At 35.4% G+C, this 16,154-nt stretch overlaps 1 protein-coding gene across 3 annotated transcripts; it reads left to right on the top strand.

Moving 5' to 3' along the window:
• Positions 1-6,499: 6,499 nt before the first annotated feature.
• Positions 6,500-13,300, top strand: LOC113782776 (CTP synthase-like). 3 transcript variants are annotated; one of them, XM_027328697.1, is made up of 22 exons: positions 6,500-6,760; positions 6,915-7,096; positions 8,100-8,179; positions 8,622-8,708; positions 8,833-8,883; positions 8,971-9,088; positions 9,172-9,228; positions 9,349-9,413; positions 9,497-9,580; positions 9,713-9,763; positions 9,856-9,918; positions 10,010-10,056; positions 10,224-10,293; positions 10,388-10,450; positions 10,684-10,773; positions 10,847-10,885; positions 10,975-11,202; positions 11,307-11,392; positions 11,936-11,984; positions 12,114-12,194; positions 12,277-12,370; positions 12,722-13,300. In XM_027328697.1, exons 2-22 carry the CDS (start codon positions 6,979-6,981, stop codon positions 12,898-12,900), a joined length of 1,800 nt encoding a protein of 599 aa, XP_027184498.1. In that variant the 5' UTR covers positions 6,500-6,760; positions 6,915-6,978; the 3' UTR covers positions 12,901-13,300. The 3 variants fall into 3 exon arrangements, with proteins under 3 accessions (XP_027184498.1, XP_027184497.1, XP_027184499.1); XM_027328696.1 differs by having other exon boundaries at positions 6,500-6,792; XM_027328698.1 differs by lacking the exons at positions 6,500-6,760; positions 6,915-7,096 and adding an exon at positions 7,226-7,391.
• Positions 13,301-16,154: the final 2,854 nt, after the last annotated feature.

The raw sequence follows: 16,154 nt of genomic DNA, 5'->3' as shown, positions 1-16,154 counted from the left end.
TTCGAATATTCTATTTTTATTTTTAGGTAAACATCAAATTTTGATTAACATACTAATTTACTATATATATATATGGGATGAAGTCAATATTTGTAGTATTTTCTATTTTTAATTAGGGGTAGAAGTATCTTTCCTACTCTCATGATTTGGAGTAGCGAGCATTTATCTCACTGGGATGAAATATGGAATCAATTACCTCATGGATATGTCTTGTTATACATCAAATTTAGGGTTCGTTGTAGTATTTTTTGGATTAACATGGTCCATTGTTGCAGGTAGACACCAAAAGAATCAACATGTCCTTTTTCTCTTGAACTCTAAAGTAAGTAAAATCCTTAAACTTTGTTCAGAGGAAAATTTCTTCATCTTAAGATCAATCGATCAATGGTAAAAATTCTCTAAGCCTAGGAGAAGCATATTTTGATAAGCTACACCATAAGAATACAATAATTAGCAAAGGAACATATATAAAATAAACAAAATTAAAGCTAAAAATTAAAGGGAATTAAATAGATACATAGAACTACTGATCCTGCAAAATAAACTTATGATGAAAATAAACATAGAACATCTTCATTTCCCATTATTCATAAATTATATGCAATGTGTATTTTATGACAATCTACGCTAAGGGATAATGTATTTTTGCACTATGTTTTGTTTATGCTCCTGTTTTTTGCATTAAAAACCTAAAAACTTGCTAAGTACATTCTTTTTCTTCCAACCGATAGCAAATGAAATTAAAGCACTGTATCAACAATTAATTTTCAATCTTAAAGTGTGTAGTCTCATCTTTCTGACCTTTTCTCGATGCCCTTTTTCACTTTTGTGTTTCTTAAAAAAAAAAAAATCTTGTTCAACCTAAGAAATATTTTACCTTGCGATGTTGGAAGGAGTAATACTCTTGTTTGTTCAAAGCATGACATAATTAAAAGGATAGCTCAAAACCTAACAAAGTAACACGGCTAACATAGTAAGTCGTAAGCAACATGTATATTTTATGGGGTGTCTTTTTCTTGTCTTTCACCTTGGTCCCATTTTTCATCACCTTTATTTTCTTGGTTCAATTGCATGAAACAACAGAAAATGATTGAACTAAAAATAGCCCGATAACCTTCCTATCTCCAAAGTGTCCATGACAGATAATTTAAACAATACATTTGTGTATTAATTTTTACTCCTGGCAAAAGTCTAAGTTCACGGGATGGCTACACGGGTTAGGAATCGAAATGTGAACAAGTAATATTAATGTGGGGTCAAAAAAAAAAAATTTTAAAAAACCACCCAAGATTGTCCGATTTTTTTTTTTCGAAAAAAGTGCTTTCGTCTAATCAATTTGATAACTTAATTCAGCATTTAAATTTAATAGATTCAGATTTTAAGTGTTTATATGTGTTTAATAACAAAAATAGAACGCTTTGATTAATAAAGTGGCTCTAAATTGCTTAGGTAAAACTTATTCAAAACAGTAAGCGATAGACTGATCAATTATCACTTAATGCAGAATACGCTAAAATGATAAGATTTCCGTACTTAACCATTAAGCAACTTAACTGATTCAAATTTCAGATTTTAAACTTCAATTTTATCATATACAACCTAAGTTGGTTATTTTTTGTTGTGAAATAGATGGCTCCAAAAAGAAAGAAACCGTTGGTACAAAACAAAACATGGCTGGTGACACAACCAAACTGCTTATGTCAAAGCATGTGTGATGATGTGAAGTGGCCTACATTCTTCCATAGCAATCAAATGTAATGGTCCAGGAATATCTCAACACTACACAAACATAATTAAGTGATTAGTTTTAAATCTATTTTTGCGTGGTGAGATTAATGTTGTGGTAATAGGTGATTAATTAGAGGGTGATAGATTGTTATGATGACGATATACAGGAGGGTTGACGGGGTCATGAAAAATGGGGCATAGCTGTTAGGTGACTTTTCTTGAAATAAAAGGATTCGTTTTCACTTTTTTCAAGTTGGTTAGTTTATGATATCTTTATTAGGGTTTTGACCATATCTCTTCCCATCTCCTGCATGCCATTTGCCCAATGCTTGTTCCCTTTTTCCCTTTATCTTTTTCAAATGTTTAGAACTTTCCGAAAGTGAAAGCTATAAGCCAAAACTTTATCTTCATTTTTCTGTGTGGAAAACGGGAAGGATATCCTTTGCTTCCACACTCCAATGTGTGCTAGCTTGATTTGACTCCTAGCTCTGTGTCTATATTACGTGTACATTTTATGGTTTAAGTTTTTATATACTGTCAATGCTGTATTTTTTTATACTAGCAACATGAAATATATGTCACATGTGTAAAAATTAAATTTAAAATAAAAATATGTTGTATGCAGTACCAATCGTTCGCTCGCGTGTATACAGTTATGGTGCATCAAAAATTTACCCTTTCATTATTATTGACAATATCTTAGGCCATCTTTTATACACGTACCATAAATTTGCGCTGATGTGACTAAAGTTTGTGTTCTTATGTTATCACTTCAGCCACTCAGCACTTTTGAATTGATGAAAATTGGGAGGGGGGGGGGGGAAATGAAGAATGCAAGTTGGAATTTATTTGGTGAATGCGGCTAGTTTTGATTCTTGTGAGAATGTTGTTGTCTTTGACTTTCATGGTGCTTTCTTGTTCAACACTTAGACAAATAAAAATTGTAAAATGAATGCTTAGTGTCAATACTCATGGAAACAAGGATTTTGGCTAAGATGCCATGGATATCTCAGCCAGCTCCTTCAATGTAGTTGTCCCCTTCTAAATTTTTGTAAGGGGAATTAAATTTGATGAGTACTATAATGTTATTCCTTGTATGATCTTGTACTCAAACCTGGGCTTTGGCTTTTAAAACATTAAAAAAAAAACCTTTAAAAAAATTGGGTGGTTGTGGTGTGAATGTCTAATTTGGCAAAAAATTATGGACTTCAATTTCTACCTTGTCTTTTTTTTTTCCTCTTTATTGTCATTTCTCAATGTTACTCTATCTTCTTTTTTTTTTTCTGGTTATGGGGACCCTCATCTTCTTTATTATTGAATAATTCCTATGTTTTTAGGCATATCTCCTATGGATGATACATTGAAATTTTCAGTAGCAAATTTTGTTGGCATAAAAAGGGAGAAAGGACAAGAACAAAATGACTAGATATGACGATGGCATTGGACAATGGATGAGGCTAATCTTTGCGCAAAAAAAAAAAAAAAAAAATTGAATGCCTGCATGGGGGACAATATAATGGAAGATCTTATCACTTGAACAGCTTGCCGTCTTTTAATTAGTTTTTTTTTTTTCCAAAGGAAAGCTAAACATACTTATTACTTAATTACAAGACAATGTATGTAGATGAGGTGGGTAAATGGGGCAAAATTTTGAAGACCATTCTTTAGTTTTCCTTTCTTTTCTTTCTACCTAATAAGATAAGATAAGTGGATGATAATGGAACTAATTTAATATCACAAGATTTTGGAAACTAATTGAATTCAGCTAGTTTGGTTTTGTTACCAAACAGCCAAACTATTTTTGCTTCAAAGTATGTAAAAGAAAGAGGAAAAAGAAATAGCAGGTTTGCTTTACCTTGACCTGCCCTCCAAATCTAGCAAAGTAGAAAATTGCATTTATATACCTAACTATATTACATATTAATTGGCTTCGTCGATTTTGGTGATGTGCTGTTTACCATTATAAAGATAATTCAATACACAACATTAGTATATATAAAGATATATACTAATTGCATTATTGCATACAAGTTCTTTCACATGTTTGACACAATAACATTTCACTAATATGGGTTTACACCAATAATTTGGCAGAATTTGAAATTTAATTTTTGCACACATATCATGAATCCAACTAGGCCTGTCAACGGTCCGGGTCTAGACCCGGACCCGACCCGGATCCGTGAAATTATTGCGGGTATGGGTAAGGATTTAATTCCGTTATCCGGACCCGGATCCGGATCCGTTTTGTCAAACAAAAAAAAATGGGTCGGATACGGAATATAGTATTCCGACCCGTATTAGACACGGATCCCGATATAAATGGATTAATAATTTAAAATATGTATATTTATCAATATAATTTGATTAGGGCGATGTATTTGAGTAAAATCAATTTGATTTATTTTCTTATTTGATTTTTTTTTGTATTAGTTAGAAATTAGTGTACAAATATATTTTTTTTTCATTTTTATTAGAAATTGTAAATTTTCATAATTTTTTCGGGTAGACCCGGACTTGGATCCGAGACCCGTCGGATCCGGAATATAGAGTAGAAGACCCGTCGGGTAAACGGGTTGAATTCGGATCCGATTTGGTATGCCGGGTCCGGGTCCGGAATAATGAATTTCGGACCGGACCTGGCCCGTTGACAGGCCTAAATCCAACGATGATAGTGTATATATACCGTCAGTGCAGGAAAGATTTACTCGTTAGTTTAATGTTTCATGATTTAAATGAGGGTTTTTTTTTTGTACTGACACCTTATATAATAGCTAGTATAACAGAAACTGAATTTAAATTGAAATTGAAATGTAAATTCAAACTGAATTTATATCACATACATTCGAAAATGTTAGCGTGACAGAAAAGATTAATCCTTTAAATAATTAAAAAATGGCTTAAGAGAATTGATTGCCAAAGTTTATGGTAAAACCAAAAGATTCATTAATCAACCCTCATTAACTTAATTTAAACCTCTGTTGCACTTTGCAACAAAACAGCAAACAAGTGAAAATTAATTATGCCATTGTGGCTGAAGGCAGAAACAGATTGATTAAAATACAGCACTGATTTTGGTGGGTAATAAATAGGTATTGGGTTCAGAGCCGTGTAAATGTTCTCAATTATTTCAATAATTTAACAGCATTAATTGGTAACTGCTCTCACGTTCTTCATAAATTCTAAAACAGCTTTTTCCTACCTTTGAGTTCCAAGGCAGTACCAAAATGTTTTTTTTTTAAAAAAAAAAATTACATTGGTCTATTCTAAAATAAATGACTCGAATTTTCTTAAATGCTGCTTTAATGAATAGATCCCCAACGTTTGCAGGTGGCCCCCAGGCCACATTCTTCATTGACCACCATCCTAACCTTGGACTTTGAAAAGCATGATAAAGAAATTCTAGTACAGAGAACAGAAGAAAAAAGTGAAAAATAAACAGAAGCAAAAAAAAAAAAAAAAAAAAAAAATTAAAAGAAAATAAAAAGGTGTCAAGATAAAATTAAACAGAAAAGAATAATTAGTAAGAAGGAGCAATTTTGGGAGTTGAAATTATCACCCTACCCTTTCCCAAGAAAGAAAAGTGAAAATTACAAGAAGACAAAAAGGAAGGCTACGTCTTTCTCTAACTACTACCAGGATTCAATCTCCTGGATGGCAGGTTTGGAGTAGGGAAGGAATAGGGAATGGGGGGAAGTTGTTAATAATAATAATAATGATGACAAAGGCCACGTCTTTTTCTCTCTAGATTTTTTGTTTTATAGTTTTTAGGTAAATTCATGAATATGTATTTTTAATCAATATTTACTTAAAGAATGTTAATAGAATTCCCTTTTTTTTTAATTATTAATAATGCCTCTTTTGATCCTGTGAATAAAAATTAAAATGCATTACAATCAATTCTTTTTTATTAAGTTGTAATTGAAATAAAGAGTACGAGCATTCTTTATCATATCAAATAAGTAAAAAACAAGGAAAATATATTTTGGAATATTTTTAGAAAATATTTTGGGATATTTAAGAGTAGAAGAGTTTCTAAAATATATTTAGAGATATTTTTTAAAATTTTAAACTAATTTTTATATTACCTTGTAGAGTACTTTTTAAAAATTTTTATTGTATTTGAAAAACTGATTTTTGAAAAACACCCCAAAAACAGGGGATCCAAACCAGCCCGTGTTATTAATAAAACAAGGAGTGCCCTTGACATATGCTTCTTTATTACCAATCTCTAATTTTATTTTATCTTTTAAATAAGCACTTCACTTTGCCTTATTTGGATTCCTGTTTTTTACAGAAAAATTCTTATATTTTACGTAAACACGTTTTCCAATTACTTCTTTATTTTACATATAGTAAATCATTACATTATATTTTTATATCAAAACTCCTAAAAATAACAATCCAAATGGGCTGATGACATATATATGTTGATTGTTTAAGTTGAAGCATGATAATAGAGAAATTTTATCACTTGTAGAGCTCTTGTTATGCACAAATTTGACTCCCACGGTAAGGAAAGTTACCATCACTTCAAAAGTAAGTTGAAATCGGCCTTCCAAGTTTTTTAACTGCCAATTGTTACATAGGTCATTAAAAAATAAAACAAAATTCTAAAGTTAGAACATTTCAAACAAATAAAAAGAAAAGGAAAAGAAAAAGGGCAAAAAGCCCATGGAAGCCTTTCCCTCTATTCGCAATTGCCGTTTGCCCTGATACTTTTCACAATATAAAGCCGCCATTGCCTCCTCACTCGCAATCTCATTCATTCCTTCCTCCTCTTTACCTCCTTCCCTCTAACCCCTTTCCTCCTCTTTCCTTCCTCCTCCTCCTTCGTTTGCATTCTTTTCCCACTCTCTCTTTCTGCTTGTCTTTTCAAATCTTATGAAAACAGAAAGTCCAGATTTTTACAGGGTTTAGTGGCAAACAGGATAAGGTTCAAATACTAAGACACCCCTTGTGAAAACAAAAACACAACAGCTGTTGCTTTTCTTGTTACAAGGAAGAAGATAACAATCACTTATACTGCCAAGTTTGTGTCTTTTTTGTTTTCAAAAAACTAAGGTTCTTATTTTTTCCTCTTGTTTGTGTGTATAAATATGTAGACACAGGTGTTGGTTTTGCATAAAGTTGGCACCTTTATTGGAGAAGAAATTGATTTGTCATTGTTGTTGTTGTTTTTGAAGGAATTGAAGAGAAGGGGCTGTGTCTGTTTTGTTGGTTGTTTAGAAGAAAACGAAAAGGGTAGCAATGAAGTACGTTTTGGTAACTGGAGGAGTGGTGAGTGGGCTGGGAAAAGGGGTGACTGCAAGCAGTATTGGGCTCATCCTTAAAGCTTGTGGGCTACGGGTCACTTCCATTAAGATTGGTATTTTTGCTTGCTCTTCTTCTCTCCTCCATTCAACCATTAAGTCTTTTCTATTGTCTTTTTCTTTATAGGGCGTGGGGTGGGGGAAAGGAGGGTGCGGGGGGGTTGATTTTTCGTGGCTTTGCCCCCCTGTATTATGTTTCTGCCCTGGTTTGGTGGAGGGAAGGAGAAAAAGAAAACGAAAAAGAAATGCCCAATGGGATTGCTATTTCTGCTTCATTGTTTGCACTTCTCCAATTTTTCTGGTGTTAGTGTTTCTGTTTTCATTGTGGAGCTATGGATCGGACTCAAAAAGGTTCTGACCTTTTTCGTTTTATCTCTGTTTCTTTTTCCTATCAATTGACTTGTCCAAAAACATATTTAAAGTTTTGTTTGTTTGGTTCTCTGATATTGCACGTATTACTTCAGCACAGAAGACTTTGATAACAATTAATATTTTGCTGTATCAAGCTGCTAAATCTTTATTTCTGAGTAGCATAGAGGTTTTTTCTTTTTCTTCCTTTGCCAGTTATCTACATGGTCGAGAGTTAAAGCAGCAACTTCTCACTTTTTTTCCCTTTCTACTCCTTTAATTTTTTGAAAATACATGTATGAATTATTTATACATGTATATATACATGATAGTGTATGTATACCAAAAGTGTGATTATTTAAAAGGGCCATTTTTTTGTCCTTTTAAAGGTCAGTAAGGACACCTCAGATTGTTATCAACAGCCAAAATGGTTATGACCTTTGCAATTTTTATTGAACCGTCGCTTGTGACCTGTGTGCTTATCGCCTCATAATTAAATCTCTTTATTCTGTACTATTTGGTTCCAGTAAAATGTCCCTTTCTTTCAATTTAAAAAAGATGAAATGCCTATTTTGATTAGGATGGTAAACACCTTTAAAAAAAAAATGAAACTTGCAGTACTCTGCTGAAGTAATTTGCATTAAGTTATTTATCTTTAATAACAAGGTGAGCTGATTGAGCTGTCTAATTCTTATATTTTCTTGTCTCCAGATCCTTATTTGAATACCGATGCCGGGACAATGTCACCCTTCGAGCATGGAGAAGTATTTGTCTTGGATGATGGTGGTGAGGTTAGTAGTAGATGTTTTGTCTTCCTTTTCTTTTAGTTATATGTTATTTAATCATGTCTAGCTAATGGAGAAGTTGATGGTGCTCCTACCAAGCCATCATATACTTATTATCATGTAGCTTGTGGTGATTAAAGTTGGCAATTCGCGGTGAAGAGTATTGTGGCTATCCACCTTTGAACTAGATGCAACAAACATGATATTTTAGTTTGGTGCTGTATTGACACTGCATGTCCTGTTCTCCTGTTAGATCAAATTGTCTTGATGACAAAGAAATGGATGATTTCTTTAGCATTAAGCGGGAGATCAACGCTGTGCCTACTTTACATGTTACATTAGCTGGCAGTTTCTCTAATCTGGCATGCAGTATTTGTTATAAGTGGGTGGAGAGTCGGGTGATTACTGTGCTCTTAACAAAAAATAACATGACTGTTCTTGTCTGAAGGTGGACCTGGACCTTGGAAACTACGAGCGCTTTCTGGATATCAAGTTGACCCGTGATAATAACATTACAACTGGAAAGATTTACCAGGCAATTACCTTTTAAATTGAGAGATATTGTTGTGTTAGTTTGTCAGTGCCTAATACTTGAAGTTATTGAGTATTGAGCTTTACTGTAATTGACTGATGATTATTTGCCGCTTCTTTCTTAACAGTCTGTCATTGATAAAGAAAGGAGGGGAGATTACTTGGGAAAAACTGTTCAGGTTGGTTACTGCTTCTGATTTTTTTTTTGGTCCACTTCAGAATCTCTTGTTTTACTCCACCTTCATGTCCGGATACCTTTTGTTCAGGTTGTCCCTCACATTACAGATGCCATACAAGAGTGGATTGAACGTGTTGCAGCCATACCAGTTGATGGAAAAGAGGGTCCAGCTGATGTTTGTGTAATTGAATTGGGTGGCACGATAGGTAGATTGTTATTGATGTCTTAATTGTGGCAGAAGAGTTTGTTCTACAATTGATTTCTTAAAGCAGGTCCTTTCATCATGCAGGAGACATAGAGTCTATGCCATTTATTGAAGCTCTTGGACAGTTCTCTTACCGTGTAGGTAAGATTTAGTATGTTCTTAGAACTTCGAAAAGGAGATTAGTAGGCTTTAGTTCAGAGGAGTTGGTGGTATTTAAACTTAATGTAACTGGCATTCTTTAATCATGTTTATTTGTCTCAGGAGCTGGCAACTTTTGCTTGGTACATGTGAGCCTTGTACCTGTTCTCAATGTTGTTGGTGAGCAGGTAAATTTTCTGAAGTAAATAATGACAGAATATATCAAATTTTACTCTAAAAGTTAACGTTTTAATCATGATTTCTTGTTCAGAAAACGAAGCCAACTCAACACAGTGTTAGGGGCTTAAGGAGCCAGGGGCTTATGCCAAATATTTTAGCTTGCCGCAGCACAACGGTCTTGATCTCGAGCCCTCTTCCCTTTTTACCTTCACATGTGGCCCCTCTCCCTCTTCTCCTCTTGTTGAGTTTGCACATGCACTTCTTTTGCAGTATTAGACTTGATTTTAAAATTTTAGTGCATTTACAGGAACTTGAAGAACAAGTCAAAGACAAACTTTCCCAGTTTTGTCATGTTCCGGTAATATAGTAGAAGAATGTTTAAAAATCTGTGTTTATTTTAATTAAATTGCAATACTGTTTTTGCTGACTTCTTTGTTTTGTATTTTTCAGTTTGAAAACATAATTACTCTTTACGATGTATCAAACATCTGGCATGTTCCTCTGCTTTTAAGAGTAAGTAGTTTTGGTGCATTTGATTCAATAATAGCTATTATTACTGCTGTTAAATTAAAGGCTGAGATGTCTATTTTCTTCCTTCCCTTAGGACCAGAAGGCTCACGAGGCAATCTTGAAAGTTCTGGACCTGAAAGGGTTTGTCTATTAAGCTCAAATCTTTTTCCTTGTTTACCTTTTGTTAAGGAATTTCAGGTTGCTTATCTTTTTCTTTTTCTTTTTTCATAATATTTGTCTTTTGCATTTTTTTTTATCCTCTTGCATCATTCACTGACACTTGCAACATCCTGTTTTGTCAACAACAGTGTTGCATGTGAACCTGCTCTGGGGGAATGGACAGCTAGGGCCAAATTTTGTGACAAGTTGCATGAGCCGGTCTGTTTTTGGAGTGTCTTTTCTTCATCTTTTTTTTCGTAATTTTTTCTATTGCATGTTGGCTTTTCTGAGTGATTTACAATTGACTGTACAGGTTAGGATTGCAATGGTTGGGAAGTATACTGGCCTTTCTGATTCTTACCTATCAGTACTAAAGGTAAAGTTATTCTATCAAAATCCTCTAGTGCAGCCACTATTATGAAGATTACATTTTATAGAATGAAAGGTCATTCTATAAAATGGCCTCGGTTGTGTAAAAATTGATTCCAATTTTTTCCTGATACTTGCTGTTAGTTGAGGTAATGTCACATGCAATTTTTATGATGGTTGGATTGTGGATTAATTACTGTAAGTATTTTTTTGGCTAATATGATGAATATCCATTTGCAGGCTCTTTTACATGCATCTGTTGCTTGCCGTAGAAAACTATATATCGATTGGGTTCCTGCCAGTGACCTGGAAATTGCAACTGCTCAAGAGGTCAGTTTTCTATTTGGTTCTTTCAAATTTCCTTGCATCAAAGATTAACAGTTTTTTGTTGTCCAATTCACAGAACCCTGATGCATATAGGAGTGCCTGGAGTCTGTTGAAGGTCTGTATGGATTTCACCTTTCAGATATCTATCACTGGATAATATTTCCCTTCTGTTTTATGCAAACCTCTGAAGTCCTTCCTTTACAGGGTGCAGATGGTGTACTGGTTCCTGGAGGCTTTGGTGACAGAGGGGTGGAGGGTAAAATACTTGCTGCCAAGTATGCTCGTGAAAACCGGAAACCATATCTTGGGATATGCCTAGGAATGCAAACTGCCGTTATTGAATTTGCACGATCTGTTCTTGGAATGCAAGATGCAAATAGCACAGAGTTTAATGCCCATACTAGAAATCCTTGTGTGATTTTTATGCCAGAGGTTTGGATTCTCTTACTGCTGATTTTAGGTGAATGTTAACCCATAATATGTCAACTGTAGCTTGATTTGGTATTTATTTCCACATTCCATTTTTTTTTTCACAGGGTTCAAAAACCCATATGGGTGGTACTATGCGACTAGGATCAAGGAGGACATATTTTCAGGTTAAGGATTGTAAATCAGCAAAATTGTGAGTTCTTCAATCTTTGCCCTTTCTTTAGCTAGAAGAAGACCAGAAAAAATTAGGACAAGCTTGCAAATCATTTCTTTGACCACTTGAGAGTTTTTGGATGCTCTGTTAACTTTGCCCATTAACTTTGATTTGGTATATCATTGCCAAGTCATTTCCAACCCGCAATGTTAAAAGTCTCTTCTTGGCTACCTAATATGGCTGTCAAATCTAGTAGCCAGTGGATGGCAGTGAGTTTTAGCACACTTCTTACTTCCAAGCCTTGCGTGAGGACAAAAAAGAAACCTCAGTATGGATTTTGAAAAATTGTTCCCCTAGTTTGCTTTGAAAAGGCTTCTACTCTCAGGCGTTGTTTGCCATGATCATCATATTCAATTCAAAATCTTCATCCAATATAGCAACATGGATAAGACAAATACTTTTAATTGCGAAGAGAGTCTAAGTTCATTTGTTGTCATAAATGCTGGATTTGTATCATTGGATACTGAGTTATGATGAATAAAAGCGTGCCAATTTATCTTATTTACATTGTTTCAATGATAGATATGGCAATCGAAGCTTCGTTGATGAAAGACATCGTCACAGATATGAGGTGTGTGCACATTCTATGCAACGAACTTTGCCATGATTTAGCATCTCTACATCTGTTTCTCTGGGTTTCTGTTCCATGCCTAGAGGATCACCAGAGCTCCTTATGAATGCATAACTTTGTTCAATGCAGGTAAACCCTGAGATGGTGCCTCTCCTTGAAGATGCTGGCCTCTGCTTCACAGGGAAAGATGAAACTGGTCGTCGCATGGAGGTTGATCTCAATACTACTTTTACTTGTTGCTATGATATGCTTCTGTTTACATTTATTTTTATGTTGATTTTTGGATATGCAGATCGTCGAGCTTCCACAACATCCTTATTTTATTGGTGTACAATTTCATCCAGAGTTTAAATCGAGACCAGGAAAACCTTCTGCAGTTTTCTTAGGTGCGGTTCTTTTATCTAAAATTTCTCTTACATAAAGTACACAAAATAATATGGAATTCCTGCAGTTGAAACGGTATTGGCTGGTGGGATGAATATTCTTTTTCTTAGTTTTGCTTCAGCTTTCCTGCCAAAAAAGGGTTCACTTTTCTGTGGCGATTTTTATCTGATTTTCTGTTGATTTCCTGTTCAGTAGTATATTTGCTTTGTCAGTGATTAGAATGCTATTTTTGTTTTTACCATAATCTTTTCTAATTTGTCATGTAAGGTACAGGAATTGTTTCTTGCCGTCTTCAACATGAATCTCTTTCCTCATGTTCCACTTTAATTATAATCTCTCTCCTTTTGAAACAGGACTAATTGCAGCAGCATCTGGGCAACTGGATGCCTGGCTGAAGAAGGGCACGGCAAAGCCTTACGCAGTGAGCAATGGTATACCAGCAATAAAACCACACATTAATGGAACTCCAACTAAGCTAGTTAATGGGCCTTTAGATGGGATATATTACAATGGAAATGGTTTACATGTTTAAACCAGACTCAGTTTTGGTGCTATTTTTTTCCAGGACACATCTGATGTTTCTCCCTTTTTCTGTGGGTGTGATGTTATCAATTTTGCTGCTAGCTTATTGCAATTATTGGTATGTATAGCGATAGATGTTACACAGCTTCTCAGATTGACTCGACGGATAGGGGTAGAGCTGGATTCCGGTCTTTTTAAACGGAACAGCAATGCTTGTAGTTACAGCAAAATGCAGTTTGAAATGGGGTGGCGGGGATTTCATAGTTAATTCTGATGCTTCTAATTATCCTGTGAGAAAGTCACATCAGGGACTTGTGTAGCAAGAAATTGTGGGTCGAGACTGGATCCTGATGATGATGTTTCAGCCTTTTTCTTTTAATGAGAGGTTGCTGTTTATGGCGTTCATATTATCTGTTGATGTATGTCGAGTCACATCCCCAGAACAAGGGCATCAGTGTTATTAGATATCATTTTATGAACGAGCTACCTAACAGTGGCAGAGAATCTGAGAGTTTCAGCTTGAAAATTGATAATTTGCATTTAAATGTGTGTATATTCAGACCTAACTAAGACCATGTCCAGCATACATTCTTTATGATTGCAATTCCATAAACGAATCATCAAAGTTGCCCTTGAGACGTTCTGCAGCTTCCAAAATTAACGCCTAACTAAAAGAGCAGAATATTTATAAACCCGAGATTGACATCCTTGGTCCAAACCTCCAGTTTTGGCATTATAAAAACGGCAAATGGACGTGACAAATTCGATGGTCTTCACTCCAACGACCCAACTTTGATGGTGTCGTTCAAGTCTGTACTAATATAACATCTGCATGCATACCTCAAGTAATAAGGAAATTTGTAGACGCAGTTCTGTTGCATGTGGTTGACATTATTGACATTGACATCAATGCACGAGGGAAGGGCTATTACTAAGTTGCCTCAATGAACATGGCACTCCCTTTGTCCGGAAGGAAAAGATAATCGCTTTTCAAGAGGAGTGCTTTTTTATTAACAGTGAAGACAGGTTGGCCAATTTTACATTACTTTTCTACAATTATGCCCTTACGAAGCATACTCACTAGCAGAGAAATGTCCTGAGAATCGACATAACATGGGGTCGGTTTGGTTGGTTCGTCTCAAGAATGCACATGTGTCAGTTATTGACTTCAATTTCAGAAACCTAACTGATGAATTGGTTCAGATTAAGAATTGAGAATTGGGGAAAGAGAAGTGCAGACAAGAGGAAGAAGGAAGAATGAGGAAATGCGAGAAAGAGATAGAGAGAGAAAGAGAGAAAGCAAAATCTATTATTCCTTAAGATTCCCTTCTCAACCAATCATTCTCTTACAAATACGATGAATTAATTGACTGAACTAACTCAACTGAATCTGTTATTCTCTTGCTACGACGTCGTCCCACTTACTCCTTATTCTTTTGATTCTATTTGGTCATTTGTATAAAACGACATCATTACAAATTGGGTTTAATTGCTGGAATTAATTTCTTCATTCTGACATTACCTCCCCCTTTTTAAGAGTCTTGTCCTCAAGACTGAAACTGAGGGAACTGAGCGTGTATAAAATCTTTGTCCTCCTATTACGCTTCTTCCTCATTTAGCTGACACCACTTGATCAGGTATTGAATTACTGATTATCCATTCCTTATGATTTCCCGCCTCTTCAAAATGAATTCTGGTTGTAAAGGACATTGGTCATCATTGTCAAGCTCGGGCAGGGTAGCTGAAATTGGTTTAGTGGCCCTATTTTCCTTTTTAGCAACGAAACATGGAAAACTGGGCGAATCCGTGCTCCTGAAGGTAATTTGAGACGATAGGCAATTGGCCGAACCTTAACTTCGACTTGAAAGGGACCATAGAACCTGGCAGAAAGTTTGAGGCACCTCTTGATAGCAATTAATTGTTGTTTATAAGGCTGCAACTTTAACAAAACCTAATCACCAACCTCAAATGTCCTTTATGTGCGCTTTTAATCCGCAAAAAATTTCATCCTTTGTTGTGTTTTTGTCAGATGATCTTTGATGCTGCTGGAAATCCTTAGCCTTTCCTGGAGTAGTTGAGATGCGGCTGGTATGATGGTATCAAAATGAGGACCAAGAGGCAAAGGAGTGGACTGATATCCATATAAGGCTTCTAACGGGGTCATTTGTAAGCTGGAGTGATAAGAGGAGTAATACCACCACTCTGCTAATGCTAGCCACCTTCTCCAGTTATGGGGAAATTCTCCAGTCATGCATCTTAGATAAGATTCAAAACACTGGTTAGGCCTCTTACTCTGCCCATCTGATTGAGAGTGGTAAGCAGAGCCATAATTCAACTCTATTTCTGCCAACTTGAAAAGCTCCTGCCAGAAGGCACTAGTGAATATTCTGTCTCTGTCAGTCACTATAGATTCTGGAAGTCTATGCAATCTAAAAATATGATCCAAGAAAAGTTGAGCCACCTGTTTGGTGGTGAAAAGGTGAGCTAGGGCAAGGAAATGTCCCACCTTGGTCAATTATCAATTACCACCATTACTGTATTATATCCCTGTGACTCTAGTAGACTTTCTACGAAGTCCATAGTCACATGAGTCCATGCCAAACAAGGAACAAGTAATGGTTGTAGCAGACTAGGGTAGTATACATGCTCAGACTTAAACCTTTGACAAGTGTCACAAGCTTGAACAGTTCGAATGACATCGTGCTTCATAGTATGCCAATAGAATAGAGTTTTTAACCTTTGCCAGCACCCTCTTTGTCCAGAGTGACCTCCAATTACAGATGCATAAAGAGCCTGGATTAGCTTATCTCTCAACCCATTGGTTGAACCCACATAAAGTTTGCCATTATACTTTAGTAATCCATTGTCCCATTCATACTATGGTTGAGCAGCAGGGTCTGGTATTAGTTGGGAAATGATGTACTAGCACTGAGGGTTTGAATCATAACTCCCTTGAAGTTCTTGCATCCACAATGGCTTAACAGTCGAAAGAGCTAAGCATGATCCTAGCTGAGCTGCCTGGCCTAGATTACTTTCATGTAGTCTAGACAATGCATCTGCTACTTTGTTTTCTACTCCCCTTTTATACTGAATCTCATAATCCAGTCCTAACAATTTAGCCAATCATTTGTGTTGCAATGCAATAATGAGTTACTAGTCTAGCAAGTACTTCAAGGATTGATGATCAGTTTTAATAACAAAATGATACCTTACCAGATAATGTCTCCACTTAGTCACTGCCATTACCAGTGCTAGCAGCTTTTT

This window comes from Coffea eugenioides, chromosome 9, assembly GCF_003713205.1.
Source record: "Coffea eugenioides isolate CCC68of chromosome 9, Ceug_1.0, whole genome shotgun sequence".
Taxonomy (NCBI): Eukaryota; Viridiplantae; Streptophyta; class Magnoliopsida; order Gentianales; family Rubiaceae; genus Coffea; species Coffea eugenioides.
Note: the sequence above shows the minus strand (reverse complement) of the source record. Positions and strands in the feature narration are given on the sequence as shown.

Coding starts and splice junctions, on each gene's coding strand:
- LOC113782776 (XM_027328697.1), top strand. CDS start 6,979: ATGAAGTACGTTTTGGTAACTGGAGGAGTGGTGAGTGGGCTGGGAAAA. Junction 9,581..9,712: donor TAGCTTGCCGCAGCACAACG/GTCTTGATCTCG, acceptor GTGCATTTACAG/GAACTTGAAGAACAAGTCAA. Junction 10,294..10,387: donor GTGACAAGTTGCATGAGCCG/GTCTGTTTTTGG, acceptor TTGACTGTACAG/GTTAGGATTGCAATGGTTGG.